We start from the raw sequence: 20,243 nt of genomic DNA, 5'->3' as shown, positions 1-20,243 counted from the left end.
GTCTCTCCATGGATGCTGCTTGATTTCCAGCATTTTTTTTTCTCCTCCACCTTCTGCCTTCCGATGGTGATGAAAAGTGGGAGCTTTCTGTGCTCGTAATTTCCACTAGTCATTGGCTGCGAAATGAGTTGTGCTGCTATTTCAACGGGTCCCTAGCTTGAATCACGTAGCTCTGCAAAAATCAAGGAATGAACTTGAATCAGTCTCTCTGCTTTAATGTCTTAATAAATGCACTTGCTGTACCAATCGCGCCAATATATTCGGATTTTGGAGTAGCCTAAACTTCCTGCAAATCTTAGGATCTGTGAGGCAGCTGTGAACGCGTATAATTTTTGTTTTGTAGGAACCTATCATAACTTGTGTGGCTCCAATGTATGGCCCTCAAGATGGTGGGACTTTGGTTACATTCCTGGGGAGACATCTGACAGCTGGCAATAACCAAAAAGTGACAATTGGTGGGAAAGACTGCCTCATAAAGAGGTAAGAAAGGAAGGTGGAGCAAAGTGCAGCTCTTCAAGGCCTTGGCTTTGAAGCAGATCTCCTAGTTCCAAGTAAAGGCAAAATTCTGCTGCTTCTGGAAACCTGAAACGAACACGGAGAATGCTTGAGGAACTCAGTATGATAGTAGAAGGAGGCCATTCAACCCCTCTGTCTACTCTGCCATTCAGTTTACTTGTGCCTGATCTGTATTTTAATTCTGTTCTGTAGGTCTTTTAGCCCTTGTCCAACAAAGGCCTGTCCATAATAATAAATAAAACAAAGAACCATGGATGCTGGAAATCTTAAACTGGAAAATTTCTGGAGGAAAAACTCAACAGGGCTGTGGAGAGAAAGCGGAGTTAATGTTTTGGGTCCAGTGACCTTTCTTCAGAAGGATTTTGGGTACAGGGTTCTGAAGAAGAGTCCCTGGAGCTGAAACGTTAACTCTGCTTTCTTCCCACAGATATTGTCAGACCTGCTGAGGTTCTCCGAGGGTCTGTCCATCTCTAACTGATGATGACCAATTTGCAAAACAGTTCTAGATCCCAGAATGACAGAAGACAGTGGATTGCTGCAGATAAAGTGCGATCTTTCCATGTACTGTTTAGTTCATAGCAGAATGCAAGTGATAAATGAAATATTTTCTACTCTGTCACATCCAGGAAATAAAAGATTTATGATTGACTTTTATTCTGTTGTTTAATGTCCAGAAGTAGAACAGAATGTAGAAACAGAAATAGCCCATTTAGCCCATTGAGCTTGATCCTCCATTTATTGTGATCATCAAGCACTTTGCCTTTTGCTGAGACAAGTACATCTTGTTTCAAGTTTGGAAAATGTCCGACAGTTCTAATCCTAATTTTCTTCTTGCACCTTTATTTGCCAGCAAGAATAGTACCTGTATACAATGCATAACTCCAAAGATGGATTTGTTGAAGGAAGAGCCTCCTGTTGTGATGATAGACTCTGCAAAGGTAACAGTTGAAGGCAACTTCAAGTTCCAGTACCGAAAGAACCCTGTCCTGAACAGCATCTCCCCAAGCTGCAGCACCCAGAGGTAAGCCATAGCTGAGTCTTTTGCAAGTGGCTAAGTCTGGCAGTGAAATTGCTCTATCTGTCTCATTCTCCTTTTCTCTCCCTGTGCAACCTCCTTTCACTGTTGCAGGTTGTGCATGAGACATTTCCTGGGCGGAACTTCGGAACAGGAGGTGATTCAGCCCTGGTTTTGCCATCCACTTAGATCGTGGCTGGTGTCTAGTTTACCTGTACCAACTTGACTTGGTGCTGTATGCTTTTCGCTATATGTATTGAGATGATAAGACGGTCAGAATACTTCCTCCCCTTCCCACCATATTTCAGCCACCCACGGATGTGGAGCTGCTGCCTCCCTTTGGACAGTGGTAGCACAGTGCCGAGGAGGATTGGTTAGAAGGTTAACCCGGCTCTCTGGTGATCCTTAACCCTCTGTCGCCCCTTCAACCCGACTTATCCAAATCCCGTGCTCTTTGAGAGCTCCCACCTCCACTGTGCCTAAGTTACCCCTGAATGTTGTTAGTGTCTGAGATTCTCTTCCCCAGGGAATAGACACTGCAGTCACAGGGTTCCAACAGTGTGCAAGTAGGCCATTCAGCCCATCAAGTCCACATCAACCTTATGAAGAGCATTCTACCCAGACCCACTCCTGTATCCCCATGGCTAATTCACCTAGCACACATATCCCTGGGCAATTTAGCGCGGCCAATCTACCTAACCTGCACAGCTTTGGACTGTGGGAGGAAACTGGTGCAAACTCCACACAGACAGTCAGATGAGGGTGGAATTGAACCCAGGTCTTTGGCATTGTGAGGCAGCGGTGCTAATCACTGGGCCACCACATCACCCTGAATCATTCAATTTACTCAAGGCTCAGTAAGACAGATTTTTGATTTGATTGGAGACATGAGGGAGAGGCAAGGTAGTAGAGGTCAAGCCGCTTTAAGATCAGCCATGATCCTATTGACTATGGAAGCAGGCTCAAAGGCCAGATGGTGACTCTTGCTCTTATTTCTGATGTTCTCCTGCCACCGCGCCCCCCCACCAATACAGGTATCCTCCAAAACCACTCACCCCTGTATCCACTAGGTCCACAACTCAGAAACTACGCAATAGCAATGGAAAACTTTGAAATGGATTTCTAAAAGAAACACCGAAGTTCTTTTATAATAAAGTGTGAAGCTGGATGAACACAGCAGGCCAAGCAGCATCTCAGGAGCACAAAAGCTGACATTTCGGGCCTAGACCCTTCATCAGAAAGCTCTGATGAAGGGTCTGGGCCCGAAACATCAGCTTTTGTGCTCCTGAGATGTTGCTTGGCCTGCTGTGTTCATCCAGCTTCACACTTTATTATTTTGGATTCTCCAGCATCTGCAGTTCCCATTATCACCGAAGTTCTTATAGTCTGATAAAACTGACAATCTGACTGACAGGTTAGATAGAAATAAATTATTTCTCACTGGCTGGATGGTCTTGGACTATGAGATGCAGTTTAAAATTGGCACCAGACTTCTTAATTTGTTAATTTTAAAACTGAGATTAGTATAGTCCATCAGCCAAATGTATTAAGGAGTACAAGACAAGCATAATTTTGATGGGGTTAAATCACAAGATTAGCCATGATCTGTTGAATGTCAGAACAGGTTCATGGGACTACCCACTTTCCTCCTGTTCCTAAACTCTAGATTTCAAAACAAAATAATCATTCACAGCAGACCCATTGGAGAAAAGGCAACACTGTAAATTATTGCCTCTTTCTCACGCACTTCCTTGGCTCCTGTAAGGAGGCAATGTGAAGAAATCTAAAGCTATTTTTTCAGATCATGATAGAAGCAGAGTACTCACACACACAGGCTGGAATTGTTTATGTTTGGGCCTTTATTGAAGGGTTTCTCAAGGGTGAAGAATTTCCCACTGCGCCCAGTGATGATCAGGACAAACATCTCTGGGAAGAAAAGAAATTACTCAGTCTCCTGCGATGTTGAATGTGTGCAGGGTGTGCTGCCTGTGTCTCTCTGTCTGTAAGTTTGACTCTGTCTCTGTCATGTATTTATTATTCCATTGTTTCCACAGTGGCCTCAGCATCACCATCAGTGGTACCAATCTGAACTCCGTCTACCAACCAAAACTAGTATTTACCGATGACAAAAATGACACGTTTGTAAAGGTAGGTTTTTGAATGAAAAATGTTTCATCTGTCTTCCCCACAAAACCGGATCAGCTAAATATTCATTTTTTAAAAAAGTCAGCAAAGAGGAGGTATGTGATTTTGCTGGATGGCTTCTGGTGCTGTGGGCCGTGTCCCTGCCTCTGAACCAGGAGCTTTGGGTTGAAGTCCCTGTCCAAATCTTGGTGCCCAAAGAGAGTGCATTCATGTCATAGCCAATTCAATTGTATGTCAAACTGCAAATCCTTCCATCCCTCAGTAGTGGCAGATGGTGAGAGCAAGAAGCCGTTTCTGGTCTGCCACCTGAGGGAAAGAAGATTGGTGTTTCTGTCGTTGGCTTCCACAACTCCAGACGACAATGTGAATGTTGCCAAAGTACGTAGCACCACTGTTAGAACCTTGCAAAGATAAGCCTGTTGGCTTAACCTCGGTGGTGGGGAAAGGTAACGTGACCATAATCTTACCAGGTTCATTAGAGAAAGCGAGAGACGACTGGTGGTGGTTTAACCTGAGGGTCACCATGCATCGGATGGGGGGAACGATTGAGAAGGAGAGTCCTTCATGGTAACCTCAGCTGTTGTGGGAAGTGGATTCATCACTGTGAGACCATAAGACCATGAGACATTGGTGCAGAAATAAGGCTATTTGGCCCATCAAGTCTGCTCCGCCATTCAATAGTGGCTGATACGTTCCTTAACCTCATTCTCCTGCTTTTTCCCCATACCCCTTGATCCCCTTAATAATCAAGAACCTATCTATCTCAGTCTTAAATGTACTCAATGACCTGATCTCCACAGTCTTCTGTGGAGGTGAGTTCCATAGACATTGGCATCACTTTGCATTGCAAACCAGCCTCCAGCCTACTGACCCCACAATTAATGGTGGGAAAGTCTTTAAAAACAATAACTTGGCACAAAATTAAGTTACTTTAACAACTATTGATTTATTAAGGGATATTGATCCTGGATTTGTCACAAGCCAATCATGTTTAACTAAATTGCTCAAGGAGGGAAATGAGGTGGATGTGGGTGTACATGGACTGTTATTATTTCTTTCCCTTCCACATTATTATTTCTCTGTTTCTCCGCCTGTCTAATTCTGTCTCTCTGCCATAAAGCTTTGAATGAGGAAAAAGAAAATCTTTCTGCCATTACTTCCATAGTCCCAAATTTCCCAGCTATCATCTTGACCTCTTCCAGCCACCTCTGTGAATCAGCTGAATGTATTACAGTTTGCACAATCCTAAATATCCCGTCTTCCTGACTGCAGTTATGCAATCTGCCACCACTATCTTCTGAGACTATGACCTGTGAGACCCCATCAATTGAGGATGAGGAAGTGGAAGGGAAGCTCACTGTGATTATGGATGGTGTGCAGAACCTAAAGTCATTTGAACTGGAGTACAAGGAAGACTATGAGGTTTTTCCATTTGATGATGAGGACCATGTGTACAAGCTAACCAAGGATGAAGACGAAATTGAGTTCAAAGTGAGTCTTTCGTTTTGGCTCTTCATCTTCCACAATGAAATGGGAAAATTATTTGTATGTAGAATTCCATTAATTAGATCGAAAATCTGTGTTCTTGGGATGCTTTCTTAGATGCATATCAATATGTGCACAGGAAATACATTGAAAAAGTAACATGTTATGTAGAAAGAGATAACACAGTGTGAAGTCCAAAACAAAGGGGAGGAGCACACATATTTCACATTAGTGGGTCATTCAGGATGAAACTATTGCTGAATGGCTGTGTTTATTTGAATCACAACATGAGAAAGGTCCCGAACTGAAAAATCAACTTTCCTGCTTCTTTGATACTGCCTGGCCTGCTGTGTTCCTCCAGCTCCATACTATGTTATCTCTGACTCCAGCACAGGCAGTTCTTACTGTCCCTGAGTGATGCTATGCAGCAAGGCACTGGTGTATAAGCCAAATGTGGGGTTATCCGGTTTGCTGCTCATGCAAAGTCTGGGAGACAGCTCTGCATTGACTTTGGTTTAGCTGCATAGATGAGACAGATCCCCAACCATTGGAATCCATGCCTGGTACTGCAGTGTCAGTGGGTAGTGACTGGTGGTTGGTGCTGGCATCCTGAGGGCATTCAGGAGGTTGAAATTCACACAGTGGATGCAGCGTTGTGCCACTCCAGCTGAGGAGAAAAAGCTGCACTGAGAAAAAGATGCCCAGTTTTTTTAAAAGTCGATTCATGTGATCGAAATATGCTCAGAGCCATAAGATTACAACTTTTTGCTGAATGATTCTGTGGGTGCCACTGATAGGAATGAGATGTTCTACAATGGAGTCAACTTGTTTGTTTTAACACAGGCTGCCGACCTGATGGTTGCTGGCTGTGATCCCATTCATACTGTGATTCAAATAAACACAGCCATTCAGCAACAATTTCATCCTGAATGACCCAGCTCTAATGTAAAATATGTGTGCTCCTCCCCATTGTTTTGGACTCCCTGTCCAGAGGAAAGAGTTTCTCTCTTCCTCTCCTCCATCCAATCCTTTAATCATCTTTTTAAAAGTTCAGTTCTAAAGGAACTTGGACTGAAATTTGAGGGAAAGAAAATATAAGGATAGAGTGGGGGCAATGAAACTAGTTGAATTGCTCCACAGAGAGCTAGTCTGGATTGATGGGCTGATTGGCTTTCCACTGCGCAGTATGCATGACACCTCCACCAGATTCCTCTTCATTTTTCTAAAGAAACCATTCTGTAAAGGATAGGTTGACAGTTGACAGAGGGATCATGTTGGGCATTATGTAAATCACAGGCCACGAACTGTCAGATAGGTTTTCAAACACAACGCTGAAAATGGGGCAGAAAAATGTACGACTCTTTTTTGGCACAAAATGTCTTTTTGCTGGAAGTATTGAAAGGTGAGCTGTTTATTTGGCAATTTCTTTTTAACACGATTTTCATTTTGTTTCTATGGAGACAGCACGCAAAGTTGTTTGATCTGAAGAACTGCCTGAATGTGACCCTTTTGGTAGGAGACACGATTTGTGATCCAAAGATCCTGGTGCAAGAGATCACCTGCACTGTTGAAACTGAATTGATCCCCCCCGAAGGGCTTCCAGTCAAGGTTGACAAGTTGAACTATTTATCTCGCTACATGTTCTTGCTATATTTTCTGATCTTTCATTGTGAGATATACAGCATCTGCTTCATAGACCCCTTTCGTAATTTCGATTCGTATAAAGCCACAGAGGAATTTTATCTCTTGTGCCTCAATGCATTGTATCATCTTACCCTGACATACTGTGACACCCTTGTTTGTCATTTCTCTATGCCTACTATTGGCCGTTGCCAGGACCTGGGACTCTGGAGGGGAGATGTACATTGGGCCCAATAACCAGGGCCTGTAGTTCTAGGGGCTTCGTTATGCTCAAATCAGGGGCTTGGGCAAGCATCTGCACCAAGACCTGTGATTTCTGTCCATGACCCTAGGTGATATGCTTTAGGATCAAGAATGGGAAGTCACAGTTCTATGCCAATTGGCAAAAGAAGCAAATGGACATCTGCTTTTTTCATTTTATAGTTTCAAATCTTAACAGTGCCTTTGACCTCAAGTCCTCAGAACATTAGCCTGGGACTCTGGATTACTCGTCCAGTGAGCCTACCTCCACACCCCCATCCCTCCCTGACTAATAGACAGAAAATCTAGCCCTTAATAAAATTCTCTGTCGAGGCTTTTTAGTGATTTTATTGTTCTTTTCTCGTTTGTCCCCTTAGCTCTGGGTGAATAATGTGGAGAAGTTCATTGGGCACGTCATCTACGTCGAAGAAAGTCTTGGAACGATTGTGGGAATTATCATTGGCATTATTGTGATCTTGTTGGTGGTACTGATTTTGGTGGCCATCCTATTGATATACAGGAAGAAAAATAAAGGTAACTTTGCTTTTTGCTTTCCTCCTTTCCAACCTTTGAAAGAATTATTCCACCAGGGTTACCCGAGTTAGCAGGGTTACCAGTCATTCTCATCATCCAAGCCAATATGAAGAAGGTTTAGTGAGGAGGGAGTAATAAGGGTTTTGCGGGATGGTGCGGGGGAGTGTGGCAGTGAACGGTGTTAGAATAAAATAAAATCCGCAATGGAAAAGAGCTGACCTTACTTTATAGCATCGTATGGAAGGGTGGGAAAATGGTCCTGAGGAATTTCGGATTAACAGTGAGTCTGTTTGAATGGCAGAGCAGACCCAAGGCTTTTTGATTAAAATCTACGTTCTTCCTAAATATTAAAAAATATTTCTTTTGATTTGAAAACAAAAGGCTGGGTGTTGCAAGCAGGAGCTGAGTCAATGAATATTGTAATTTCTCTGTCTCTCTCCTTCAAAATGAAATGAACTTCCAGGTTGATGTTCTGATTTAAAGAAAAATTAGGAAGCAGCAGCTCCTTGGCCCTGAAAGCATAATTACAAATCCTTCTGAAAGAAAGTACAGCTAAAAGATGCTTAAAAACTAGGAAGGTTTACCTGTGTCCAGATAATAAACTGTGAAACTGGATGAACACAGCAGGCCAAGCAGCATCTCAGAAACACAAAAGCTGATGTTTCGGGCCTAGACCCTTCATCAGAGAGGCTCTCTGCTCTCTGATGAAGGGTCTAGGCCCAAAACATCAGCTTTTGTGCTCCTGAGATGCTGCTTGGCCTGCTGTGTTCATCCAGCTCCACAGTTTATTATCTTGGATTCTCCAGCATCTGCAGTTCCCATTAGCTCTGATACAAAATTACCTGTGTCCAGAGTTTGGTTCATTTCTTCAAATTGGCGTAAGAGGGGGAGGGAAATCCTCATGATGTTATCCCTCCTTATCTGGTGCAGACACTACCTATTTGGCTGAAACCTGCAAGTAAAAGCCTGCAATTTTGATCCACATGACTATCCTTTACAACAGTACCCTTAAAGGGACCTAGGTGAGAGTAGCAGCAAGAAACACAAAAGAAAAAAAGCAGAAAGGAGAAAAGAAGAAAAAAATCAAACACTGCACTCTCCTTCAAAACAAAATATGCACAAAAGCCTCGAAACAGAGGCATATAAGTTAATCATGAAATAAGCATCCAATGATCCCTTCACAATAGTACAATTTAAGCAATGAATGTAGTTCGTCCTACAGATAAGCAATAGATGATCCTAGGAAAAGAGCTGTGAAAATCCTGCTCGCCATTGGCATCAAAATTGCAGAATCAACTCATCTGGTCTATCCATGGACAATCAGAAAGATGCAGAACATACTCAAAGATTTGTTAAGAGTTAATTTCAGGATTAACAGACCCCAACCCATGTCTTACAGACGGTAACTGCAATAGTCTATTGACCAGTTTGTCAGCGGATGCCGCAGCAGAGCACATGAGTGTGATTTTGCCGAAGTGGAACCGTCATTGAGTTAGTCATCGGCTGTACACTAAATAATGTTTTCAGGAAAGATCTCCTGGAAAAGAAAAGGGGCCAGACCATTGACTCATTGCCTGGGCATGGACACAAGTATGAAACGATAATGGCAGATCAACAACAATTTGTGCTTTAAATGCAGCAAACACTATTGCAATGAAAAGCAAAACACTCCAAACCAGCAAAATCTGTAACAGATGTAGTTTGCTGTACCTACCAAAATGCTCTCTGGCTTTTCTCAACATCTGTAAACATGCAACACCAAGGAAGATTGCATACAGAAGAGCTGGAAATCTGTTTCTGAAAGGCCAAGTCAAATGCCAGAACGAAACACAAGTGACCAAGAAGACAACATGACACCACAATCTGGCAGCAAGGAAAATGCTAAGAAAGTGTACAACACATCAAGTGAGGCGCAGAGCCAACCAAGTAAAAGGCAAATTTCACGAAATGATCAAGATTTCCATATTGTTAACTGGTGCACCATGTCAACAGCATGTAGCAATCGGAAGGTTTTCTCATAGAATGTCATAGAATGCCTACAGTGTGGAAACAGGCCCTTTGGCCCAATAAATCCACAGTGGCACTTGGAGCATCCCACCAGACCCATCCCTACAACTCACCTAATGTATAGTACAGGCAATTTAGCATAGCCAGTCCACCTAGACTGCTCATCTTTGAACTGCGGCCAGATGGTTGAAATTACAGTAGGGGAATACTTTGGAAGTAGTGACCACAATTCCGGAAGTTTTACAATTATCATGGACAAAGATGAGAGTGGTCCGAAAGGAAGAGCTCTAAACTGGGGAAAGACCAACTATACCAAAATTCGGCAGGATCTGGGGAATGTAGATTGGGAGAAACTGTTTGAAGGTAAATCCACATTTGATATGTGGGAGGCTTTTGAAGAGAGATCGATTAGCGTGCAGGAGAGACATGTTCCTGTGAAAATGAGGGATAGAAATGGCAAGATTAGGGAACCATGGATGACAGGTGAAATTATGAGACTATCTAAGAGGAAAAAGAAAGCATACATAAGGTCTAGGCAACTGAAGACAGACAAAGCTTTGGAAGAATATCGGGAATGTAGGGCGAATCTGAAACAAGGAATTAAGAGGGCTAAAAGGAGACATGAGATATCTTTTGCAAACATGGTTAAGGAAAATCCCAAAGCCTTTTATTCATATGTAAAGGGCAAGAGGGTAACTAGAGAAAGGATTGGCCCAATTAAGGGCAAAGAAGGAAAGCTATGCGCTGAGTCAGAGAAAATGGGTGACATTCTTAAATGAGCACTTTGCATTGATATTCACCAAGGAGAGGGATATGATGGATGTTGAGGTTAGGGATAGATGTTTGTTTACTCTAGGTTATGTCAACATAAGGAGGGAGAAAGTGTTTGGTATCCTAAAGGGCATTAAAGTGGACAAGTCCCCAGGTCCAGATGGGATCTGTCCCAGGTTATTGGGAGAAGCGAGAGAGGAAATAGCCGGGGCCTTAACAGATATCTTTGCGGTATCCTTAAATTTGGGGGAGGTCCTGGAGGACTAGAGAATTGCTAATGTTGTCCCCTTGTTTAAGCAGGGTAGCAGGGATAATCTAGGGAATTATCGACCAGTGAGCCTGACGTCAGCGGTAGGGAAGCTGCTGGAAAAGATACTGAGGGATAGAATCTATTCCCATTTGGAAGAAAATGGGCTTATCAGTGATAGACAACATGGTTTTGTGCAAGGAAGGTCATGTCTCACCAATTTAATAGAATTCTTTGAGGACATGACAAAGTTGATTGATGAGGGAAAGGCTGTAGGTGTCATAAACATGGACTTCAGTCAGGTGTTTGATAAGGTTCCCCATGGCAGGCTGATGGAGAAAGTGAAGTCACATGTGGTCCAGGGTGTGCTAGCTAGATGGATAAAAAAACTGGCTAGGCAACAGCAGACAGAGAGTAGTAGTAGAAGGGAGTTTCTCAAAGTGGAGACCTGTGACCAGTGGTGTTCCACAGGGATCTGTGCTGGGACCACTGTTTGTAATACATGTAAATGATCTGGAGGAAGGTGTAGGTGGTCTGATCAGCAAGTTTGCTGATGACACTAAGATTGGTGGAGTAGCTGATAGTGAAGGGGACTGTCAGAGATTACAGCAGAATATAGATAGAATGGAGATTTGGTAAATAAATGGCAGATGGAGTTCAATCCAGGCAATTGTGAGGTGATACATTTTGGAAGATCTAATTCAAGAGCGAACTATACAGTAAATGGAAAAGTCTTAGGGAAAATTGATGAACAGAGAGATCTGGGTGTTCAGGTCCATTGTTCCCTGAAGGTGGCAACTCTGGTCAAGAAGGCATATGGCATGCTTTCCTTCATCGGACGGGGTATTGAGTACCCGAGTTGGCAGGTCATGTTACAGTTGTATAAGACTTTGGTTTGGCCACATTTAGAGTAATGTGCACAGTTCTGGTCACCACATTACCCAAAGGATGTGGACGCTTTGGAGAGGGTGCAGAGGAGGTTCACCACGATGTTGCCTGGTATGGAGGGCGCTAGCTATGAAGAGAGGTTGAGTAGATCAGGATTATTTTCATTAGAAAGACGGAGATTGAGGGAGGACCTCAAAATCATGAGGGGTATAGATAAGGTGGATAGCAAGAAGCTTTTTCCCAGAGTGGGGGACTCAACTACCCAGGGTCATGAGTTCAAAGTGAGAGGAGGAAAGTTTATGGGAGATATGCGTGGAAAGTTCTTTATGCAGAGGGTGGTGGGTGCCTGGAACGCGTTGCCAGTGGAGGTGGTAGACGTAGACACGTTAGCTTCTTTTAAAATGTATCTGGACAGGTACATGGATGGGCAGGGAGCAAAGTGATACAGACCGTTAGAAAATAGATGACAGGTTTAGACAGAGGATCTCGATCGGCGCAGGCTTGGAGCACCGAAGGGCCTGTTCCTGTGCTGTAATTTTTTTTGTTCTTTGTTCTTTGAAACCGGAGCACCCGGAAGTAACCCACACAGACACGGGGAGAGTGTGCAACCTCCACACAGTCAACTGAAACTGTTAATATCATAACTCCTGAAAATAGCTAACATCAACATAGGAGCTGATGCCAACATATTACCATTGTGTATCCTGAAAGACATCTACCTCAGCTCATCAACAATCTGTCCTCGCCCACCCATGTTGATGCTATAGTCAAGAATGCACAACAACACCTCTCCATCCTCAGGAAGCTAAGGAAATTTGGCATGTCCATAAAGACTCTTTGAAGACCAGTTTTTGTAGATGCACCATAGAAAGCATTCAATCTGGCTGCTATGGCAACTGCTCTGCCCACGACTATAAGAAACTACAGAGCATTATGGACACAGCTCAGCCTGTCACACAAGCCAACCTTCTACCCATTAACTCCATCTATACTTCTGGCTACTTCAGGAAGGCAGCCAACATCATCAAAGACCCCGCCCACCCCGGTTATAATCTCTTCCAAAGTCTTCTGTTAGGCCTAAGATACGAAAACTGAAACACACATATCAACAGATTCAAGACCAGCTTCTTCCATGCTGTTAGCAGACTTCTGAATTGACCTCAGATTTTAAATTTTAATGTTGACCTCACTCTTTGTGCACCTTCTGTGCAGCCATAACATTGTATTCCACACTGTATTGCCCCAATGCATGTTTTTTGGCACAATCTGCCTGTACTGCGTGCAAAATAAAACTTCACACTGCACCTAGGTTCATGTGACAATAATAAATCAAATCAAATAAAGTGGCATGCCATTTTACAACCTACAGTATATAATGGATCACCAATTCCAAACAGCTAATTTAAATATCACCAACATGTCATGGTGTGAATTAACCCGTGTGTCTACAGCAGTCTGAAGAAGAGTCACTGGACTCGAAATATTTACTCTACTTTCTGTTCACAGATGTTTCCAGACCTGCTGAGTTTTTCCAGCGATTTCTATTATTGTTTCAGATCTTCAGCATCTGCAATTCTTTGTTTTATCGCCACAGCATTAGCCTGGAGTTTTTGATTACTGGTTCTTCACATTACAACAATAACAGAATCTTCCCCAAATCACATACAAAGACTCAAATACAAGCAAAGGTTTCTAAAATATGCGATCAGCCTAGATCCATGCAAAGTCGTAACTGATCATGGTGCTGTAATGAGTAGGAAGCAAAACCAGTTCAGGCCAATGCATAGAATACCAGCCATGCATAGAGAGACTAGGAGTGAAAACTCTGTTGATGCTTGCGTGTTGCTGTTGAGTGACAAGATAGCCAAGTGCAACAGAGAACTATGCATATATTTCCAGACACACATTGATCACCGGATCAGGGTGAACTGTCAAACCTCCAAAGCAAAGTGTACTTCAGAATTTAAATTGTTAATCTTCTAAATTTTTTTTAACACGTTTGTATAATTATCAAATTGACAACATGTGGTGTACTGCCTTTTTTTTCAGATAATTCTCTATCTTCAGTTAAAAAGGGGATATTGTGCAATGTCGTACTATCAGTACACCTTTAAGAGCTATGTTTACAATATCATCAGACCTGCAGGTATAAAGATCCATCTTATCTCAGGCCACTTGAATCATGACACACCACTGGAAGCATGTTACTCTTTGTAACCGAGCAGCTTAATGTTAACCCTGACATGGATGTACCTGTGAAAATAATAGTTGTACATCAGAGAGCTGTAATAAATGGCTGTTGGATCTTTCAATACCACGTTGCCCATATCCCAGTTTCTTCTGTTACATGGCAAAACATGAACATTGCCACATCAGTTAAGGAAACCCTGCTGGAGACAAAACACACTCCTTGTCATCGAGGGCTGAAGGGCCTGAACTGCCCTGTAGTGTTTGTTGATGTGAAAGTTGCTCTGTAAATGAAAGCTCTTTATATTTTCTCCCTATGATCCTTTGTCTTCTCGATTTTCTTCCTGCAGCTAATATCATGCATCTGCTTATTTAGGCGTATAGAGTGGTTAACACTGTTAAATCCAATGCTTTTACTACACTGTCACTTATTCACAGTCATTGGGCCAACATCCTCAAAGTCCCTACATGGACTGCAGTAGTTCAAAAATGTGGCGTGCCACCACCTTCTCAAGGGCAATTAGGGATGGGCAACAAATGTCTCAGCCAGCAAAGACTACATCCTGTGAATTAAGGCAGAAGTATCATTTAATTGCTGACATTCAAGAATATCCCACGGATGGTGATGTGCGATTTCCATTTACTGAAAATGAATCACCTCTCAATACCCACATATCTGTTCTACTTATATTATCTAATAATAATATGTTGTATTTGGCTCAAATAAAGGCTTTGTGGGGAGTTTTAAGCCAGCCGACAAAATGCTGTCTTATTTTCCAGAGCATGCGGACCTACTGAACCGTTTGGAGGCATCGGTGAATATGATATCTCTCAATGCAGTCCCACCTGCTCCCAGCGACTACAGAGATTCTCGTGAGTCCAGTGTGAATTCAGCTTATGATCCCACAAAATCTGTTTCTTGCCAGTAACTTTATCTTCACACTCCTAATTTGTGTAATCTCTCCTCATCATTAAACCCTATATGTACATGCATCATTCTCAACCTATGCCACACTCCCATTGCAGCCAGTTATATCCTTCTTAAGATGTGGTGTCCACACTGTTCACAGTATTCCAATTAAGATATAAACTAACTGTACAACTGAACCATAACTTCTACCACCTTCATCCCATCGTTTTGGTCTCACTGCCAGCATCCCCACCTAAGCTTTGTGTTTATTTTCTGTACCTGCTCATGACACTTGAAGGACATATGTATCTCGCTGCTTCCTTGGCTTGAGTGATATTTCTGACTAATCGTAATTGATGTAGCTGTTGAAAATGAAGAATTTATTATGTAGTGTGCTTTTTCCATTCCTGCATAGGCCCCTATGGAAAACCCCCAGAGACTGTATTTTCTTGTAGTGGTAACTGAAGCCAGCCTGTAAGAGGAATGTTTGCATTCCATTGAATACTCGCTTCCAATTGTTTATGACGCATTCCTTTTATCTTAACATGGTACTACCTCAGTGAAGAGAAACCTTGTTCTCCTCTTGCCATGGTCAATATTTATTCCTCAGCCAAACCACCCAAAATAATCATTAGATTATATGTTTGTTGCCTTTTATGGGAGCTTACTGTGTGCAGATTGGCTGCTACACTTCCTGCATCACAGAAGGACTGAATTGTCAGAAAATGCTTTGGGACCTCATGAAATTGTGGAAAGGCCAAGTGTAAATGCAAATATTTCTTTTATTTTCTCTTCCATGTGGAAATGTACAAATGTGGAATGGAACTATCTGGAACTTTCCATTCAGCAATAATCACTGGTACAGACAAACATGATGTATCTGGCAGGGCCACAGAGAATTCCAGAGCATGGCCTAATATTTATTCATTTGATCATCTTTAGGGAATGTTAAAGATGAGAGAATGTGGACTTTTTAAGGAAAGTGGTTTGTTTATTGGTTAGGTCTCAGTCCCAACACAACATCTGGGTCAAGTGGAATCACATTTCGAGGCTATAAAGGCAGCGCTGACTGTGCAGCGATCCCGTTGTTAAGTCCTAAAGAAATTCAACCACAGAACCTGAGGACAGAGCTACTGGAAGAAGTAAAAGATATTCTGATCCCTAGCGAATGTTTAACTGCTTACATGGACCAGGTGATTGGAAAAGGTTGGTATGTGCTCAATTGTTGATTCATTAACATTCCTGCAACCGGTTTTTGAGACTGTACTGCCCAACATTAAATAGGACTGAAGCATTGTCTCCTCAAATTCCCAATGGCTGCAGAGGTTCTCATGGAAGCTAGTATGGGTCACTTTTAATATGGGTATACAATCTGCCCATCTCCGTTCTCTCTTTCCCAGTTTCCCACTGTGTCTGTCTTGGTGCTGGTTTTTATCTCTGGAGGGGGCACATTTGACAAACAGAACTAGGGACTGTTCCATGGTCCCAAATCCACTGCCAGGGGTGCGGAGTTCAGTCATCAGTTAATAATTAATTGTCATGATACATAGGATGGACAGGCAGAAACTTCCCCCCGCTTGATGGAGGGATCAATGACTGGAAATAGATTGAAGATGAGCGGCAGGAAATTTAGCGGAGATTTGAGGAAGTTTTTTTTCCTCACAGAGGACAGTGGAAAGCAGGAACTCACTGCCTGTAAGGGTGGTAGAGGCAGAAACCCAAACATTTAGGACGCGTTTAGATGCGCACTTGCAATGCCAGTGCATACAAAGTGATTGGCTGAGTGCAGGAAAATGTGAGCACATTGTCAGAGTGAAGGGCCAGATGCTTTAGACCTGAGATGAGGAGGAATTTATTCAGCCAGAAGGTGTTGAATCTGTGGAACACATTGCCATAGAGGGCTGCGGAGGCCAAGTCACTGAGTGTATTTAAGACAGAGATGAATAGGTTCTTGATTAGTAACGGGATCAAGGGTTACGGGGAGAAGGCAGGAGAATGGGGTTGAGAAACATATCAGCCATGATTGAATGATAGAGCAAATATGATGAGCCAAATGGCCTAATTCTGCTTCTATATCTTATGGTCGTATTGTCTTGCCGTTCTGTAAAGGATCTCCCTTCCCTCCCTAAACCTTTGAGGATAATGTTTGACAGAATTGGAGAGAGGGTGCCATTTTGAACACAAATGCACTGTCTCTCAGTTACCTTTATTTGGAGCCAGCTGCAGGTTTCAATCTCGATGGCTTCTGGCCCTCCAGTTTCAAGAGCCCAGACTGTCCTCAGCTAGACCAGTCATCAATAGGGGAAAAAAAACAAGTTGAACAATTGATTTCCATGATTGAATCTAGTGGAAATGGTGTGGGGTCTCTCTTGCTGGCTGGGGAGTCTGTGTTGATTCCTTTAGAAGTCAGTGGTAGGTTTTCCCCTTGGGGCCGAAGGTTCTGGTATAAGAGGTCACGCCTTCTGAATGCAACCGGCCAATTCTTCTGTACTCAGCAGTGCCACTGGGGAGGCAGTGGCTGCTGCCAGTACTGCGCAGAACTACAACCCTTCTTCACCCCCGCTCCAGGAAAGATCCAGGCACCAAGTGTTGGTTGATCAAATGCCAGCGGTTCTCAAGTGCAGCCTGGAATCCCTGAACATTGATATTACTCGTAGGTTCATGAGTATGTTATTAGGCAATCAGCGGCCCTCAAAGTTTTCACTGCCATTTATTTTGTGCAAAGCAAGAATTTTATGTTTGGCCACTCCCTAGCTAGTAGCAAAGTTGTGAAAAAAATTACATTGAACTTTGCTTTGAATTTTGCTGAAAAAAATACGTTTTTTTCCTAGGTTTTCATCTTTTACCCATCTGGACATTTTGCAAAAATACAGAAAAACAAGTACATGCACTGCACTTGTTTTAATTTAATGCATAGGTGACAACCATTAACTGCCCTCTCTTTTCATGGTCTGCATTGTCCTTAATGGGCTTTGCACATAAATTAACCAATTAGAGGATACAGATGATTTCCTGGTGGTGTTTAATAGAGGAAGGACAATACCCCAAGGATTTGGTGTAAAATATCATTCAACTGTGTGTAAGGGCACTTATGGATATTAAAAGAAAAGAAAGAAAATGAATAAAAAAGTAAACAACCTCTGACTGGTTCATTTCTGAAGGCAATGCCTTGAAAAAATATGTCAAACTACCTCACTTACATTTTAAACAAAGCCTGGCAGTGACTGTTAATCAGCACTGATGGGTGAAATCTTTATGGCAACATCTGCACTATAGTCCACGTGCAAACCACTGGGTACTGCCATCATGTGCAACATAAATGTTTGCTGAACACTCTAGATGGAAAACCAAATTGCACGAATGGTAGTGAAGTTTTCAGTGTGTAAAAAAAAATGTTAAAGTAATGATGTTTCTCTTTACAGGGCATTTTGGTAGTGTTTACCATGGCCTGTACAAAGACCACAACAAGAAAGAAATCCACTGTGCTGTGAAGTCTCTGAATAGTATGTATTAGAATATAACAGACATGCTGTTACTTTTCTGTGAATTCTTTCTTTACCCCTTAATAACAGTTTTAGATTTTTTGTCAATCTTTTTTCATCCTCTGTGTCTTTCCATATCCGTTTTTTTGACTCTTCCAGTTGTTCAAATATCAAAGTGCTTGATCTTTCTCTACATCGGTTCAAATAAAACAAAACCTGGTAGTTAACTGTCAATCAGTGTTAATGGGCTCATTTTCCATGGTAACAAGGTTAGCAATCAGAGTCCACTTGCCAACCAATCAATATTTTCCTCTCAAGCAGTATAAATGTTGGTTTTCCTGTTGAATTGACTTCTTTTATATCAGTTCTCAACATCACTTTCCATCTACTCACACCACATCCTAGATGGGCAATTAACCTAGAACCTAGTGAATTGTCCTTTTATATATTTCAAATCTGAAGTAAGTGTTCTGGTTTTTTTTTTCCTTCTTGAGACTGGCCTGTGCCTTGTTCTATGCTATCCTGCACTTTTTTGAGTTTTATTAGAATAATAATTTCTGTCCAATGATACACCTTTGTTATAATTAGAATCAGTGTTAAGCTCTTCTACATCCCTCCTGTTTTAATTTCTTTTTCATGCAGTGCTCATTGTCACATCATCTGACGGTTCTATTCCATTTCTGAAGCAAGGAGGTACATTTGGAACCTACCAGCAGGCCTCTGTCATGATAAAGCCACTACACTGTGTATAAATGTAGACCTTGTGTCTCATCCCAATTCCCCCCTTTCTTCAATAGACTGATTGAGATTAGGCAACTCCATGAACATGGTGAGACAATGAGTGAAGATTTCAATTCACTGAAAACTCAAACACTCACTCAGAGTTACAATCAGACTCTAGCTTCCAACATCCTGGGATAGGTATATATCCCATTTCTAGAGAGGGCATCTGAGAAGTGACCTAGAGATTGACTTGCCTGGGATTCTGTTTGTTTGATACCTTTAAACTGCTCTCAGTGAAAGAGATCTTGTGGGTGGACAACTCCCAATCTTACTCGATATCCAGGATATACATTGAGGAGAGTTTTTGAGCAACTGGAAAACGTATATGATCCCTTTTTTTTTAACCATGACAATCATTTATCCTTTTGAATGGCCCAAAGCATTACTCATTAAGACAACTGAAACAGAAGGAATTCTCCAACCAGTGTCTGTCCAGTGTGAATTTTGAGATTTTTAAAAGTAAATTTTTTGTTTGTTATTCCATCTGAAGAAAGGCTAAGTAGCTGTAGCCAGTGTCACTGCTGCTGATGAATCCTTGAAAGAACTGACAGCCCCCTCTGGTTATATAAGTGACTCCTCCAGGTCTGGATACTGTCTGTCTCGACCCTCAGCGTAGAACATTGTGTTATCTCACTCACTTTTGAAGTAGATATGATGTGGAGATGCCAGTGTTGGACTGGAGTAGACAAAGTCAAAAATCACATGACAACAGTTGCTCTCCTCTCACTGCACCTGATAAAGAAGCTGCACTCCGAAAGTTTGCGATTTTAAATCAACCTTTCAGACTATAACCTAGTGTCATGTGATTTTTGACTTCAGAAGTAGAGATGTTGAGTACAAAAGAGGAGGAGTTGTGATGAATTGGATGGCACGGTGGCTCAATGTTTAACACTGCTACGTCACAGCTTGAGGGGCTGGGTTCAATTCTAGTCTCAGACAACTGTCTGTGTGGAGTTTGCACATTGCCTGCCTGTGTGTGTTCCCTTTTGGTGCTCTGGTTTCCTCCCTCAGTCCAAACACGCGCAGGTTTGTGGATTGGCCATGCTAAATCACCCATTGTTCCCAGACACGGGCAAGCTAGGTGAGTTAGCCATGGAAACACGGTTATATGGTAGGGATCTGGGTAAAGGAAGGATGATTGTCAGAGGGTCAGTGTGAACTCAATGGCCTGCTTGCACACTTACAGGGATTCTGTCCTCTATCTGTAAGCCCTTGAGAAGGTGCAACCTATATTCATCAGAGTGGGTCTGGGGTGAGACATCTTAAGTGTGAGAATTGGCTGGAAATGCTAGAGCTACTTTCCTTGCAGCAAAAAGAATCAAGAGGAGAATTGATAGAGATGAACAGAGTTATGGCAAGATTAGATTAAGAAGAAAAGTGAATAGTTGTGCC

At 42.4% G+C, this 20,243-nt stretch overlaps 1 protein-coding gene across 3 annotated transcripts in view; it reads left to right on the top strand.

Moving 5' to 3' along the window:
- The window catches only part of mst1rb (macrophage stimulating 1 receptor b), a 148,089-nt gene that overhangs the window by 113,321 nt on the left and 14,525 nt on the right, over positions 1-20,243 (top strand). For all 3 annotated transcript variants that reach the window (XM_059649768.1, XM_048548159.2, XM_048548161.2), the window contains exons 8-16: positions 344-480; positions 1,367-1,537; positions 3,586-3,679; positions 4,949-5,167; positions 6,626-6,769; positions 7,420-7,576; positions 14,457-14,549; positions 15,589-15,792; positions 18,009-18,089. In XM_059649768.1, coding sequence (XP_059505751.1) covers positions 344-480; positions 1,367-1,537; positions 3,586-3,679; positions 4,949-5,167; positions 6,626-6,769; positions 7,420-7,576; positions 14,457-14,549; positions 15,589-15,792; positions 18,009-18,089 — 1,300 coding nt within the window. The remainder of the gene's footprint in view (positions 1-343; positions 481-1,366; positions 1,538-3,585; positions 3,680-4,948; positions 5,168-6,625; positions 6,770-7,419; positions 7,577-14,456; positions 14,550-15,588; positions 15,793-18,008; positions 18,090-20,243) is intronic.

This window comes from Stegostoma tigrinum, chromosome 11, assembly GCF_030684315.1.
Source record: "Stegostoma tigrinum isolate sSteTig4 chromosome 11, sSteTig4.hap1, whole genome shotgun sequence".
NCBI classification, from domain to species: Eukaryota; Metazoa; Chordata; class Chondrichthyes; order Orectolobiformes; family Stegostomatidae; genus Stegostoma; species Stegostoma tigrinum.
The sequence above is the reverse complement of the archived record's forward strand: the minus strand, read 5'-3'. Positions and strand labels throughout refer to the sequence as shown.